Source organism: Penicillium argentinense, assembly GCF_028826775.1.
Source record: "Penicillium argentinense strain IBT 30761 chromosome Unknown utg000002l_segment0_segment0, whole genome shotgun sequence".
In the NCBI taxonomy this organism is placed as follows: Eukaryota; Fungi; Ascomycota; class Eurotiomycetes; order Eurotiales; family Aspergillaceae; genus Penicillium; species Penicillium argentinense.
In genome coordinates, this window is record NW_026622661.1 from 1,997,905 (window position 1) to 2,012,553 (window position 14,649).

At 52.0% G+C, this 14,649-nt stretch overlaps 6 protein-coding genes across 6 annotated transcripts; 3 read left to right on the top strand and 3 right to left on the bottom strand.

The window, feature by feature from the left end:
- Nucleotides 1–246: 246 nt before the first annotated feature.
- On the bottom strand, nucleotides 247–1,997 carry N7532_001589 (cytochrome P450; the record flags this gene model as incomplete). The annotated part of the gene is made up of 4 exons (XM_056614083.1): nucleotides 247–409; nucleotides 477–643; nucleotides 702–1,811; nucleotides 1,899–1,997. 4 exons carry the CDS (start codon nucleotides 1,995–1,997, stop codon nucleotides 247–249), a joined length of 1,539 nt encoding a protein of 512 aa, XP_056479124.1.
- A 1,266-nt stretch (nucleotides 1,998–3,263) lies between these two features.
- Nucleotides 3,264–4,845, bottom strand: N7532_001590 (polysaccharide deacetylase family protein; the record flags this gene model as incomplete). The annotated part of the gene is made up of 3 exons (XM_056614084.1): nucleotides 3,264–3,583; nucleotides 3,634–3,719; nucleotides 3,782–4,845. The coding sequence occupies 3 exons, from the start codon at nucleotides 4,843–4,845 to the stop codon at nucleotides 3,264–3,266; spliced, it is 1,470 nt and encodes a 489-aa protein (XP_056479125.1).
- Nucleotides 4,846–5,423: 578 nt separating this feature from the next.
- Nucleotides 5,424–7,770, bottom strand: N7532_001591 (DEAD/DEAH box helicase; the record flags this gene model as incomplete). Its single annotated transcript, XM_056614085.1, has 9 exons — nucleotides 5,424–5,740; nucleotides 5,816–5,964; nucleotides 6,036–6,229; nucleotides 6,298–6,449; nucleotides 6,506–6,585; nucleotides 6,661–7,024; nucleotides 7,095–7,230; nucleotides 7,299–7,356; nucleotides 7,412–7,770. The coding sequence occupies 9 exons, from the start codon at nucleotides 7,768–7,770 to the stop codon at nucleotides 5,424–5,426; spliced, it is 1,809 nt and encodes a 602-aa protein (XP_056479126.1).
- A 1,372-nt stretch (nucleotides 7,771–9,142) lies between these two features.
- Nucleotides 9,143–10,799, top strand: N7532_001592 (pantothenate kinase; the record flags this gene model as incomplete). The annotated part of the gene is made up of 4 exons (XM_056614086.1): nucleotides 9,143–9,361; nucleotides 9,557–9,839; nucleotides 9,896–10,412; nucleotides 10,475–10,799. 4 exons carry the CDS (start codon nucleotides 9,143–9,145, stop codon nucleotides 10,797–10,799), a joined length of 1,344 nt encoding a protein of 447 aa, XP_056479127.1.
- A 680-nt stretch (nucleotides 10,800–11,479) lies between these two features.
- N7532_001593 (uncharacterized protein) lies at nucleotides 11,480–12,221 on the top strand (the record flags this gene model as incomplete). Its single annotated transcript, XM_056614087.1, has 2 exons — nucleotides 11,480–11,663; nucleotides 11,713–12,221. 2 exons carry the CDS (start codon nucleotides 11,480–11,482, stop codon nucleotides 12,219–12,221), a joined length of 693 nt encoding a protein of 230 aa, XP_056479128.1.
- A 1,219-nt stretch (nucleotides 12,222–13,440) lies between these two features.
- Nucleotides 13,441–14,402, top strand: N7532_001594 (uncharacterized protein; the record flags this gene model as incomplete). Its single annotated transcript, XM_056614088.1, has 3 exons — nucleotides 13,441–13,521; nucleotides 13,596–13,793; nucleotides 14,004–14,402. 3 exons carry the CDS (start codon nucleotides 13,441–13,443, stop codon nucleotides 14,400–14,402), a joined length of 678 nt encoding a protein of 225 aa, XP_056479129.1.
- Nucleotides 14,403–14,649: the final 247 nt, after the last annotated feature.

Sequence of the window (14,649 nt, forward strand, 5' to 3'; positions counted from 1 at the left end):
GAAAAAGTGACCCTTTTGGTCCGGGGCGTTGATTGGGAAAATCCATCATGCGTGGATATTGACAAAGGACTAGACAATCTAGGAAAGGAAAACGAGTTCGGATGATAGAAAAGATAAATGCTAATGCAACGCTTTCAGTCTCATGACAACATGGTAATGATAAAGTCGTAATGCAATCAACAATCAAGCTGCAGACAAACCCCGTTCAGTCATGGTTTATGGCCATTGCCGTGGCGGACGAAGAAGTTATTGTAGCTTGGTTCGGGGTTTAAGCTTGACCATCAGGTCCGGCTTATCCCACAGGATAAATGATTTATGATCCATCCAATTCTCGCTGACTGGATCCAATTCCATGTCGAAGTTAAAGATCATTCGTGCAAGAATGATGCGCATCTCGACGTAAGCAAGGCTGTACATGAAGCATTAGTGGAGACTCAGGATGACAGCCGGTAAACACAGTAACTAGTGGTACATACTTCCGCCCAATGCAGTTTCTCGGCCCAAAGCTAAACGGCTGCATAACCATCCTGCTATCATTTGCATAGCGAGGATCACCGAGATGGCGTTCCGGAACAAATTGCTCTGCATCGGTAAAGTTCTTGGGCGAGTGGTAGGCCGCGAGATGAGGAACCGAGACGATAGTCTATATGTCCAAAATTAGACCAGGGCAGCCAACATCATATCATCCCTGAAATACTCACGCCGCCAGGAACCCACTCCCCAGCAATAACATCACCCTGCGGATCCACAATCCTAGGCAGCCCAACACCAACAGGCGGATAAACACGCAACGCTTCTGTCAGCACAGCCAAACAATACTCCAACCGATTACACGACTCAAACGAAATCTGGGCCTCACTCTTAAATGCCCCACGAACCTCCTCTTGCAACTTTGCCAGTACCCGCGGATTCTTGAGAAGCAAATAGGTCACACCGGAGAGAAGCGTTGCCGTCGTCTCAGACCCGGCAATAATAAGCGTACTCCCATTCGCAATCATCTCACCAACACTAAACCCCTTCTCCGTCCCATTATGCTTCAAAATATTCGCATAAAAGTCCGGCCGCTCATTATTCTTTTCCAATCGTCCCATAACCTTCTCCGTCGTCAGCTGCCGATGCCACTCTTTCTGCGTCATAACCCTTTTCGGCGTAATAAGCGGCAATAACAACTTAGACGCCGGCAATCGTCGCGAGACATTCGCATAGGCGCTGAACTTGATTTCGCTAAAGATCAATTTGACCCACTCGTGGTACTCGGAGTTCTTAAGGCAGTCGAAGGGCTCGCCAAAGGCCAGGTCGCCGATGATGTCGAAGGTTGCGTAGTTGTACCAAGCGACCATGTTCAGCGGCTTGGTGCCGTTGTCTGCGTTCTCGTGCAGTCGCTGTATGAGCAAGTCGACGTAGCATTTTATAATCGGTTCCTGGCCCCGGAGCGAGCTGTCTGAGAAGGCGTGAGAGAGTAGGCGGCGGAAGCGGGTGTGGTCGATGTCGTTGGATTGAATGATGCTGGATGTGTTTGTGACTGTTGGTGTGTAGAAGCGGTAATCTTTTTGCTTTTGGCTGTGACCTGGTCGAGTGCCGTAAATTGCTTTCCAGGCGTTGCCGTCGATGAAGGAGAGTTCGTCTGGGGCAATGCGGACGACGTCCCCGTATTTTGCGTGGAGCTCTTTTAGTCTTTGGGCGTAGCGGCCGCCGATCACGACTTGCATGTAGGGGATGCGGGTGGCGGCCATTAGTCTGGGGCCGGGATATTTGGACAGTGGGTGGAAGTAGACATTGTAGATGATGCATCCGAGGTAGTAGGATGAGATCTGGAGAGTCAGACATGGTTAGCTAAAAGCCTTTTGCGGGAGTTGCCGAATTTGAGTCTCAAAACAACACAAAGCAACATCGCATACCAAACCAACTCCCAGCCCAAGCAAAGCCAACGCCAAGTAAACCCCCATAGAGGGCGCCTCGATGCTCGGAAAGACCGAGAACTTCGGAATAACCGCCATATTGATTCACTCTCACAAACGATTGAAAAGGCGCCCAGTATAACGATCCAAACACCAACCACACCACCCACCACCACGATATAAATACACGCAACACCCCTCTCCATCTCCTCGAGGCCCGCACCCCTCTCTGACGTTGTGTGCAGCACTAAAAATAATGACACGAAAAGCGTGCATTAGAAAACGGCCCAAGCCTCGACCCTCCCCACCTTCTGCATGGCATGATACGCGCACTAGCGTTTTGCAAGGTCAAGTCGCCGTATGCGAATTACAGCCACAAACACGGCAGACCCCCTAGCCGGTACAGTCAGACTCTTAATTGTGAAGATTTGACAGCCACATCTCCATAATGATGCCGGGGAATTCTCAAAGTGTTGACTTGAAAAGACTAAAATATACTTCAGATCAAAGCTTATTTCAGCCACAAATTCGGAGAATAAACACGTTGCCCACATGTTTGAGCCCATCTCAATCTATACACTATGACCAGGTTTATCGCCGCAATCCCGGACCCGTACAACGCAGGTGTCACCAGTGACGAGCCGTTAGATATACTCGCCACCTGATTCCAGACTGGTGTTACAGACTAACAGCTGCAATGCACGACGACCCACTCTGCAATGCCCCGCCCGGGCGACAACAATTTATGCATTGGATAAAGCGCCTTATGATTGACGCTACTGCCTTGGGATCCCTTTGGTGTTTTGTCCCGGAGATATCCTGATCCCCCACATTATTTGACTGCAGAGCATCCGCCATGCAATGAATCAGTGCCCGGAAATGGAGATATGCTCTCCGTTTTGATTGGTTTCTGGTATTCTCCGACGCCCGAATGTGGAGGGCTGATTCATTGTTTGAACCCCTACTACTAATGTTGGGTAGTGTACAGTAGTATGAACTCGATTTCAAGGATGCATGCGAGGTGACTGGACCACAGCGTATATCGGATGGTTTTTGCTGGTTGACGGTATTGTTTCCGTTGTGGGCTGCTTGTGGCAATCATCATTCTGAAGATACATTTCGCGTGACGGTGACTCTTGGAAGCTACCACATGCAAATATATTAGCAACGTCACGGCCTACGCCACTTGAATCACGATCGACGAGTCCAAAGTCAAGACCTGCAGAGAAAATTAAAAGAATAGTCTGGATTATATATATACCAGGGTATTAGGTAGGTTAGACTCGAACTAAGGATATTCTATCCCCATCACCCCGGGAGTGGGCGCAGATCACCCACTTCCAGGGAGTTTAGGGTACTGCCCACTCACAACGCTGGACTAAACGGATCCCCCAAACACTGATCAATGCGCATAATCTTGAACCCAACAGACTTAACATGCCGGATAAACCGCCGGAGATACGCAACCGTCGTCGGATTCAGAAAATGCATGACAGCCAAGTTGCCGCCCCGCGCAACCCCCCGGTAAAATGCATCAAGTTGCTTTTCCGGGGTTGACGTATTCGCCCATAGCCAGTCTTCCACGTCGACGCTCCAGTTGACAATAAACGGGCTCTCGATGTGTTTAGCCAGTCGCTGGCGCATGCGGGCACCGACGGTTCCGAAGGGGGGTCTGAAGTAGCGGGCTTGTGTGGAAGGGTTAGATGGCGCGCGAAGGGGGAGGTGGGTGGCTTACAGGTTAGGTCTAGGCGGTCTTGGAAGACGCGAATTGTCTGCATGATTTCTTCGTCGATCTTCTCGGTTGTTGGGAGAGCTTCCATTCTGGGATTGGTGTTAGCGTTAGCATTGAGCATAGAGGGTAGAGTGTCTGCATGAGTTCGCACTTTGGGTGGGTGTTTGAATGCAATGCAACCTGGTGGCCCTTCTTCAACATCTCCCGGTAGAAGTGTGTGAAATTGGTTGTTTGGTCTCGAAGGCCGGCCCCGACGACGAAGAACGTCACCCGGACATCCTCTTCGTCCAGAATTTTCATCACCTCCTGCGCATATTGCGGCTGCCCATCATCGATCCCGAATGCGAAAGAATTTGGTACACTGCAGCGAAGGATCATGTGGCCGCTCGGAAGCTTCTCGGGGATCTTGAAGTGGTTGTTCTTTGAAGTTGGCGGCGGGGTGGAGGGGACGATTTCGACGCGACGGAGGGTGATGGACTCGTTGGTGTAGAAGCCTGTGAAAGACACAGAGACAACCCGCCCGTGATTAATGTGAAAGTGAGACAGAGGGATGAAGAGTTCTGTCCGTGTCGGTGACGCAGGAGCCTGGTCATCATCGTCGTCTCCGCAAGATCCCATCGACGAAGGTCTCTTGAACTGAAGCGAGCGCGCTCGGGGCCTTCTCTCTTCCGACTCATCCATTTCCGACTCATCCATTTCCGACTCATCCGCGTCAAACCATTCGGGCTTGGTCCTCATCACGTATCGAGATGCCTGTATACTGTCTGGCACACCGGGAAACGGACTGCGAGACGGAAAACACTCGGCATTATGTTCGTTCAGCGAGACAGTAAACTGATCCGTACCGTCAAAGACGACGTGCAGGAACTGATTCTTCCAAGGAAGAAGACTGAAGCACCCGCGTGTATCGAACTGTGTATGGAAGTTCTGATCGGGGTCGTTGGGGGAGAGGCGCATGAAACCGGGCTCATGGTGTACCGTCAAATTCTCGCCGGCGCCATGCCAAAATCCCAGGTCGTTGTGTAGCGAGTCTTGGAATGTATCGATGACGAGAGAGGGGAGCGGAGCTTGTCGTGTTGGTAGCTGCTCCGAATCGCGAGCCTCGAGCCAGTGGAAAGGCCTAGGTTCCTGGTGCGGGAAGCTCGTCGCTGTCGAAGGGAGCAAGGTCAAAACAATAGCGGCACGGAAGTATGCGAGGAGGGAGGGGATTTGCATTATGCTGGATTCGCCGTGGAAATGACTGAATGAAATGGTCGGTTGGCGAGGTTCATTGGGGATGTTGTGAGGGTGTTAACGAGTGAGGTGGAGGTGAGCTGGTGACTATACGGAAGGAAGGCGTAAACGGCAGCCACGACTACGTATCGACTGCCAGAGACAACAGCACACTACAAACTAATACCTTAGAATAGAAAAGCGTCTCATTGGAATAGAAAGCAACTTACCTGTGGGTACTGGAAATTACGAGAGGGGGAAAATTAAAGTGGCCGAATTTGTGAATTTCATAGGTAGATCAAGGGAATAGATGGTGGAAGATCCAAGGTTGCCGTCAATGATCAGCTCTCCGAGTACTCCCTAGTTCCCGCAGGACCCTGGGGGCGCAAGTGAAAGCACGACCTAAAAGACAACGACCGATTCCCCCAACACACCGAAAAGCCTCGAGCCTTTGCCTATTTCAGAGAGTTGAAGAGAAAAAACGTCAAAAAGTCCGGCCATGTCGTAGTCATCACATAAAACGTCGAAGAGCGCAGTCGAGATGGGACTGTGAAATCCCAAGAGGGAGAACATAGGGCGCTCTACCAGTCCTGGTTGTCCTTGGCATCACGCTCCCACTGGTCCTCACCAGCCGTGTCGGAGTGGACGGCCTCATCCTCAGCGTCGGCGGTGTCGGCGGCGTCGGTGCCAGCGTTCTGAATCTCCTCGGCTTCGTCAGAGTCTGTAGTGTCATCGAAGCGGAGATCAACAGAGTCCGAAGGGGCAAATTCAGCAAGGAATTCCGGGACGTCTTGCTTAGACTCGATCAAAATCTTGACAAGGTCAGGGCCGAGCTCCTCGTTCCTCTCGTTGTAAAACGAAGTGGCCAGGCCTTCGTTTCCGATACGAGCAGTGCGGCCTAGGAAAGAATAGTCAGCATCAACAAAAATGTGTCGCAGAGGGGATGGGGTGCAAAGTATAGATAGGCACTTACCAATACGGTGAACGTACTCGTTGATACCACCGTGTTCAAGGGTTGGCAGATCGTAGTTGATCACATGCATGACGTTGATAATGTCCAGACCACGAGCAGAAATACCAGTAGCAACCATGATAGGGGACTTACCGGTTTTGAAAGCACGACTATTTTGATAGCAATTAGATTAGCAAAAGCAAATAGAGAAGGAAAGCGACAGGGGGAAGATATCACTCACATAGAGTCCTCGCGCTCCTTTTGGGTACGTCCGGAATGCATCGAGGTAACAGGAAATCCATTGTTAAACAGCAAGTCATCGAGCGCATCAACGGTAGTACGGTTGTTGCAGAAAATCAGAGTGCGAATAGGAACGACGCTGCAGAGAAGATCCAGGAGAGCATTCTGCTTGAGATGGTCGAGGACAAGAATGATCTGGGTGGACAGTCAGCTCAAGCCACATGAAAAGGAGATGGAAGAGCACCGAGGAGTGTAGTACATACCACTTGCTGGATTTGAAGGTGGGCACTGCCGGCGCGACCAATTCGAACGCGAATGTACTCTTGACCCAGGTACGTACGGGCTAGCTTTCGGCACTCCCGGTTGAAGGTTGCCGAAAACATGAGATAACGGTGATCCGCGTCTTCGTTGATATCTGTGTAGCTGTCAGTAGCAATCTCTAAAACTAACACCAAAGGGGACGACACTTACCACCACCGGACATGATCTTTTGAAAGTCGTCCTCCCAGCCAGGGTCGAGCATCTCATCGGCCTCATCGATCACAGTGTATCTAGGGACATGTTAGCGTGTCTGCAATGAAGAGAGGGAAGGAGGAGTTGGGGGGAGGAGAGTTGAAGCTGCTTACCGAACACGGCGGAGTGACAGAACATGTGGCTGGTTCATGAAGTCTATCAGGCGTCCAGTAGTACCGACCAGAATGTCGCAACCCTTCTTGAGCTCCGCGCGTTGATATCTGGCGGGAGCACCACCGTACACAACACAAGGACGAAGCATGGAGCGATAACAGAGACGACGGGCCTCGTCGAAGATCTGCGTAGCAAGCTCGCGGGTAGGGCAAACAATCAGCACAAGGGGCTCCGCACGAACACCATCCGTTTCAGGATTGAAGCCCGGTTGTGAAGAATCAGGCCGGGCGGCGGCCAATCTCTTGGCCTTTCCCATAAGCTGAGAGATAATGGGAATCAAAAACGCCCCAGTCTTGCCGGAACCTAACAATAATCACGCATTATTAGCTCTGGACAGGAGATAGAGAAAGAAAATGAAGCCCTATTAACATACCAGTGGCAGCGATGCCGATGATGTCCCTGTTGAAAGTCATGGCCGGAAGGACATAGCACTGAATCGGGGTGGGGTGTGCATAAAGGCAAAGATCAATGTTCTGAAGCATGATGGGGTGCAGGCCCGCATCTTTCCACTATGAGATGGTCAGCAAAGACAATCCTGAAAATACCCCGTGGTATAGAGGAAGCATAGGAAACATACTCGCGTGATGGGCTCGAACCGGTTTTCGCTCTCGCAAACAACGTGAAGGTTTTGATAGCTGGATAAAAACATAGTTAGCTATGAACAGCAAGGGAAGGGAAAAAGATACTCACTCGCTGAAGCGGTTACCGGCGCGAGGGATCAGATCGTGGTGGAACAACATGTTTTCCAGCTCCTCATTGCGAGGACCGATATCTCCATACTCCTCCTTCCATTCGTAGCGAGTCGCGGAGCCGGCCCATTCGTAATCATTTCCTTTGGTGTCGGCGTATCGGGCGTACTCCAGAGGAGTCGGTTCAGCCCAACCGCGCTCGCGGGCCATAGCAGCACGTTGAGCCGGCGTCGGCTTCGGTGCCTGCGGTGCCTGAGGAATCTCCTCAGTTGCCCCGGCCGGGGACTGAGGGGCGTCGGGCGCGTTGGATACATCGTCCAACGCGCCGGGGATCTCATCATGGCCAGGTGAACTGGACATCGCGAGAGTAAACACACTCGAACTGGTGTGCATGCCCAGGCCCTTTCCACAGACCAGAGTGGATGGACCCTGACGAAAAAAGCGGGAAATTGACAATACACCCAGGTAGAGACCTAAATGCCGTCAATCGAGAAGCGATAGTCTCGTAAGGCAAGACTGAGATGATGGGAGTAGCGGATGAGAGATAAAAAGCGTGGCGGAGAGGAAAGAGAAGAGGAGAAGGAGAAGGAGGGGTGGGAAGTTGTATTTAAGTGAGCTGGGCGGCTGCGTTACCAGGCAGACGCAACGCAGCCGCCAGAAGCGTATCCTGGAACGATCCGTATTATGGCGGCAGGTGCCACTGTTACGCTCCTTCCCTGTGAAGAGGTCGCGCCTGTTCTCTGGTAAAGTATTGCGTTAGGGTGGCCGCCTGGTGACAGGCGCCGAGTCAGCGACATAGAAGGCCAAGTCAAGGACCTGTGAGTGATTCCATTGGCTACGAGAGCCCATGCTGCACGCAGATAACCGCCGTTGGTCCAATTTGGACTTTGATACAAACAGGCAGAAGACCTTGAGGAGACCCAGAAACCGACGGAGCAGGAGAAAAAGACTATTCGAGTGTGTTGAATGCGATATTTGGTACGCCCACGGAAAGAGAGTTGAGGTGCGAGGCCCACGAACAGTGAGAACTCGAGCCATTGAACAGCTCGGCTGAACAATATCACACTTGCAAGGTTGTTAGGACAAGCACTGGTGATTGATGATGGTAGTCGTCAATTGGATCTGGCAGAAGGTATGCGAAGATACATGGATAGTTCCGATTTGTACATCATTGGGGCATGGATCTCTAAGCCATTGTATGGTCCAACAAGGCCAAGCTAACGGCGACATGGCCATTCACAATGTTTTAGAGCATCCGGCTTGCACTGCAGGGTCTGGCTGACGTTCGGGTATACTCCTAGTGCGCACTAGTATATACGTTCGGGTTGCAGTATGCCAGGGCGGTGAGGCGGGAGTTCCTTGAGGTCAAACAGTCAAACACATCCAGTTTGCACCCCAAAAAATCCCAGTCGTACTGAGGCGGACTGGCGACTTCTCCAGGGCACCGGGAGCCCGTTTGTAGTATACAAATAGCCCCATGCTCCCCCACCATCCCCCCGGTAAACCCCCCTCGGATCCTGTGGATTGTATTGCCAGATTGACTCGGCATCGCCCTCTCTTCGGCTCCCCGCGGGGCCTCGGAAGTGGTGGTCCTCGGTCGACGCGGTGGTAAGTGGAACCCCGTTGCGGCGGCCGGGTAGAAGGAAATATACGCCGTAAGCGTGGGCACGGGACTGCCGGAGCTTCAACGCAGCTGCACCGCTCCTTCTTCATCCTCTTCATTGCATTCGCCATGGACCATCGCGAAGAGGATGGCCGGCGCAAGCGCCCGGCTCGCTTGGAGGAGGCGATCAGCAATCCTGGCGCCGTGAAGATCAATGTCAAGGGCGCCTTCATTGTCGACGACGATGTCCGCTCGCGGAGCCCCGTGGAGGCCGATGGCGTCCACTACGAGAATAAAGACATTCGGCTGCCGCACCATACTGGCGTCGTCAGCCATGTCGCCGTCGATGTAAGTGCCTGTGCCTGTCGACGCTCTGCTGCAAATCGTTTGGCGCCGTGCCCCGCTTGCGACATGCTCCCCCGCAGTGAGATGGCATCGAGTTAGCACGAGGGATGATGGCGTCGCTTTGGCGCGAACCACATCACGAGGGCAATTGCCGGACAGCTGGGAGACCTTGTGGCTAACTTTCCATGACTTCTTAAGATCGGCGGATCCCTCGTCAAACTGGTCTATTTCACGCGAGAGCTCGATGCGGCCGACAATGGCGGACGTTTGAATTTCATCAATTTCGAGACCCATCGGATCGACATCTGCATCAACTTCATTCGCCAGTTGAACGAAGAGCACAAGAAGAATAATGGTGGCACCAAGGACGAGCTCTGCGTCGTCGCGACCGGCGGGGGCGCGTTCAAGTTCTATGACAAGATGAAGGAGGCGCTGGACGTCAACATTCTGCGTGAGGAGGAGATGGAGTGCCTCATTATTGGTAAGGTTTCTGACGGTGTGACTGAAATGTCTGCGATTTTACTGACTGCCTTCGAGGTCTCGATTTCTTCATCACTGAGATCCCCAACGAGGTCTTTACTTACAGCGATTCCGACAATGAGCCTATGCAGTTCGCCGAGGCCAGACCAGACGTCTATCCCTATCTCCTCGTCAACATTGGCTCCGGTGTCTCGATGATCAAGGTCTCTGGTCCCCGACAGTTCGAGCGTGTGGGCGGTACTCACCTGGGTGGTGGTACCTTCTGGGGACTCATGTCCCTGCTCACCGGGGCCCGAACCTTTGACGAAATGCTGGCCATGGCGGACCGGGGAGACAATAGCGGAGTCGACATGCTCGTGGGCGATATTTATGGCATGGACTACAGCAAAATCGGTCTGAAGAGTACCGCGATCGCCAGCACTTTTGGCAAGGTCTTCCGTTTGAAGAATGCCGCTGAGGACGGCGCCGAAGATGGAGAGGGCCTCTACCACAATGATCATGAGCAGGCCAATGGCAAGCACGGCGTCAACTTCCAGCATGAAGACATGAGCCGAAGCCTTCTTTATGCCATCAGGTAAGTACCCGCCGTTTCCTAACACTTCTACTAGTAGATCAGTAACACTAATCGTAAAACAGTAACAACATCGGCCAAATCGCTTACCTCCAATCAGAAAAGCATCAGGTCAAGCACATCTACTTCGGTGGCTCCTTCATCCGTGGCCACCGCCAAACCATGAACACCCTTTCCTACGCCATCCGCTTCTGGTCCAAGGGCGAGAAGCAGGCATATTTCCTCCGTCACGAAGGCTATCTCGGCGCAGTCGGTGCGTTTATTAGACGCCAGCCCCAAAACTGGGGTCGCCGAAACAGTCTGGATGACGTTGTGGCACCGCAGGCGGTCCGAAATCTTGTCCAAAACACCGTTCTGAATCAACAGAATCGTTCATCCAGCTCATCCTAATTGACAGGGACCTTACCTCCTCCCATCCCCCTTTCTCCATCAATCTGTCCATTGAGTCAAACCGATACCCATTGAATGTACATCATCCAACACATGGTCCCCTCGAATCGAGTCCTGGATGCCTTCTCTGCTTCTTCAAAGACTGGCCCGGCGTGGCCTTGCATTGCATTTCGTTACGGTCAGTCTCGGAATCAAAGACGACTTTGTTCTTACCCCATAAAATTATCCACATATACCCTTAGACCTGTCTCTAGTACCTGTTGAACACGTTGTTGGCTAGATAGAATGACAATAGGTTCTATGCTCTATCTTGTACCCGCCTTTGTCAGGAGTTCTAGAATAGTTCGCATCACTCTGTGCATGCATATATATTTGACTATCAGTTACCTACTCCTTATTTTTATTCCCCTTTGTGAAGGTTGGAAAGTGTCAAGCTCCCATTGTCTTGCCTACATTCACAACTCACCGATGCAGAATCGGATGACTGTCACCAGGGTGATGTTTTCACGCCCAGTCTTTCAACGTCTCCGTTCCGGCGCGGTACTCGCCTCGGAGAATCGCCATCAGTGTCGCCCTTACAATACGCCGAGGCCGCAACCTTGCCATGGCAGCTCTCGCGTTACGCTCCCTGGTTCATGGCCTGTCCCTCCCCCCTCGGTGCTGTCCTTGAGGATTCGAGTATGCTCTCCATTCCGATCTCTTCAGGTCCGTCCCCTGATCTTCTCGTTCTCGTTCTCCGTCCACCTTGTCAACACGATGTACAAATACGTAAACCCGCGAGACATAATCTACGATTGAACTTTGAACCTCCTTCTACCTCCATCGTTTGTCGAACGTCCCCAGATCCCGGATGCAAGCACTGCTGTGAGACCCGAGCTCATTTGGCCTGACGTCGACATTTCCTCTTATTCAGACGTTGTCCTCGAACCTAGAGGGACTCGAGCCGCAATTGGTGATGATCCCAGCGCTGCCGTGCCTGACTTTGACGATGATCCCGTTTTGAATGCCGATTTCAAAAGGTCCACTCCTGCAAGTACCTCACTGGTTGCCAGCTCCCGCGTTGCACGGAATGACCTTGACCTCGACGTCGACCTCGAACTTGACCTCTCATCCAACCTGCCCCCTCCTCCTACGATGCCTACCAGACCTGCTGACGATATCACGAAGCCAGGAATAGCTCCTAGTAGCACTATCTCAGTAATCGATTTGATCACATCCACTGGTAGCCTCACATCACTTTGCTCAGAAGCACCCACGGACATGAAGACCGGAGTTCACCACCTGGATGACTACGGCTTCGATTGGGTCTTCGATTGCCGCCTCGGCGTACCTGGACGTGGTTCCCTAGTTCGCTCGACTCGACAAGGCAGAAGAAGACGGCTCACAGCTCGAATGGAGATCAAGCAAGATCTTCAGCCGTGAAGGCCAAGAGCTCGAGATGTCTGTTTTCCGCTTCGTCGTGATCAGCCCACGAAGCCTTCCGACGAGCAGTGTCATGAAATACTGAGTTTCACTTCTGAACACTGAAGACGGTAAAAGTAAGATCTTCATTCAGATCGCGTCAGGCGATCAAGGACTGGGTCGGATTGTTCGCTTCCTCTGGGCGTGGGATGCTAGAGCCGCCAAGTTTGAAAGAGACTTCTGTGCCATCAGAGTGAGTGCATACCAAGGGCTTCAACGCTATGAAACCCACGGATCACTTTCCAGCCCAGATACCTGGAGATAACCAGTGAATGGTTGGAAAACCCCCGAGCAGAGCTGCAGCTTCGCTTGGAAGGACTATTCCCTCTTGCAGAACTGGCAACAAGCCCAGTGGAACCGGTGGCCCCGTCAGCCAAGCCTACTAGCACTCAACAATCCAGGAGTGGCTCATTGATGTAATCTTCCTTGGATCTGCCTTCAAGCGAGCAGGTTGAGGCGCCGGTGAGTACCACAGAAACCAAGGCTGAACAGCTTGTGGGGTTGCGCCGGTTTGCTCGCGTTGCAAATCGTAAGTGAACCCGCTGATGAGCGCGAGATACTCTGTGTGTGCCGAGTTGGTTACAGCCATCAGCTCAAGGTATGTATACCAACTGTATATTGCAATGCTCTAGCCTTGTCCTTGAAGGACTCGATATCGTCGCAGTGTGAATACAATGTACGTTTGACATACGATTCACGGCGTCGGCTGGGGGTGTGTTGGGAAGGGTTCTAATGGCGAGCCAATGTCAGTATTGTTACTAATTGTAGAAATCCCGTGGTTATTGCCTATAGTGTTCAAAATATCCCCAGATACCTATGTTGTGTACCATTATGTGGACTTGCAGGGTGATGTACATAAGATCCACCAACACAACGAGTAAAGGCACATGTAATACAACAATGAAAAGAGAATCGATTTCTAAGGTGTCGTAGAGTAAAATATAGTATGCCACACCGTCAAAAAGCAGTGGAGACAGCCAGAAAACTCAGGCAGCAGCGCGCACCTGCCGTTTTGGATGCGCGCTCACGGCTACTTGAGCCCTAGTCCCTCCAGCTTCATTTTCTCTTCTGCAACTCCTCCATCTGCACACTCACGCCATCACTGGCCCGTCACTTTTTTTTTTTTTTCTTATTTTTCATTAAAATCGCTATTCTTTGGTGCCCATAAGGCTACTAAGCCATGGAGCACACCTCTAACTCTCCTCCCGCGGGCGAAGCGGCGCCCGCTATTGCGGGCACCCTCATGCCCAACCCCGACCAAGTATCACCTCGAAATTCCCAATGCCATCACGAAAGCCCAGCTTTCAACTAACCCGTTATCTTTAATCTCCTCAGGGCCATGCTCCCGGTCAGTGGAGCGTTTTGATGTGGATCCATCTTCCCGATGGCCACTCCCTGACTGGCTGGACCACCAGCCCTATAAACCAGGGCCAACTGAACGCCCTGCTGGCAGCTCCTCCGACCCAGCTGCCCAGCTACGTCCGGACCTGGTCGCCTGGCGTCGTCCCTGGGGGCACGCAAAGCCACAGCCAAGTAAGAATTTACTACTGAACTTCCAAAGCTGCTCCTTAAGGCATAAATCTAATCCTTCGGGGCCAGTATCGTCCTGGTACTGAAGGCCCGGCCACGTTCGTTCTTTATAGACAAGGTGGTGTCAATCGTCCTACGACCTTCCTCCAGGTATGATCACGAACCATTCTTTGCTTTCGCGAAAGGTTTGGACTGGCATTTGACTTAACTTAGCCCTCGGCTCGCCTGGCTCCCCAAGCTTCCCCGGCCAATGCTGCTGCCCATCCATGGAACGCTCACATTGAACACTATCTTGGCGAGCGTCCTGTGAATGGATACCCTGTCCGCGTCATTCTCGTTGGGGCGAACTTCACCTGGCGACCTTTCTCTTTGGACAATGTGGACACCAACAGCTTCGCCCGGAAGATCAGAGAGTTCTACCGTAATGGATCTGAGATTTCGGCTGTCTCCTTCCAGTGCAACGGCTTCCCGAAGCGCATGGTTAAGCTGGGCATTATCGACGAGTTCGAGATAATGCGAGAGGACATGGAGGCCATGGCCGCCCATGTGCCCTACCGCGTGGACGTGTACGTGCACCCTTGGGAACCCGTTGGCCCCTTCACGCAGAATTGATCTTGATCCCACAAGATCTAGGAAGGAGTCTGGTTGTGTGGAGTTTTGAGGGATCTTCGAATCTGGTGATGGAAGGCTTCCTTCCGGAGTTTGGGTGTGAGGAGTTTTGAGGAATTTTAGGAAATGTTGTGAAGAGGGAATTTTTTTGGCCTTTTTTTTGTACCAGGAAAAGGTGCCTTCAATTTAATATGATCTTCAATTGAGCGAATCATTCCCGGCTTTTTATTTCGAGACAGCCCAAGTACGA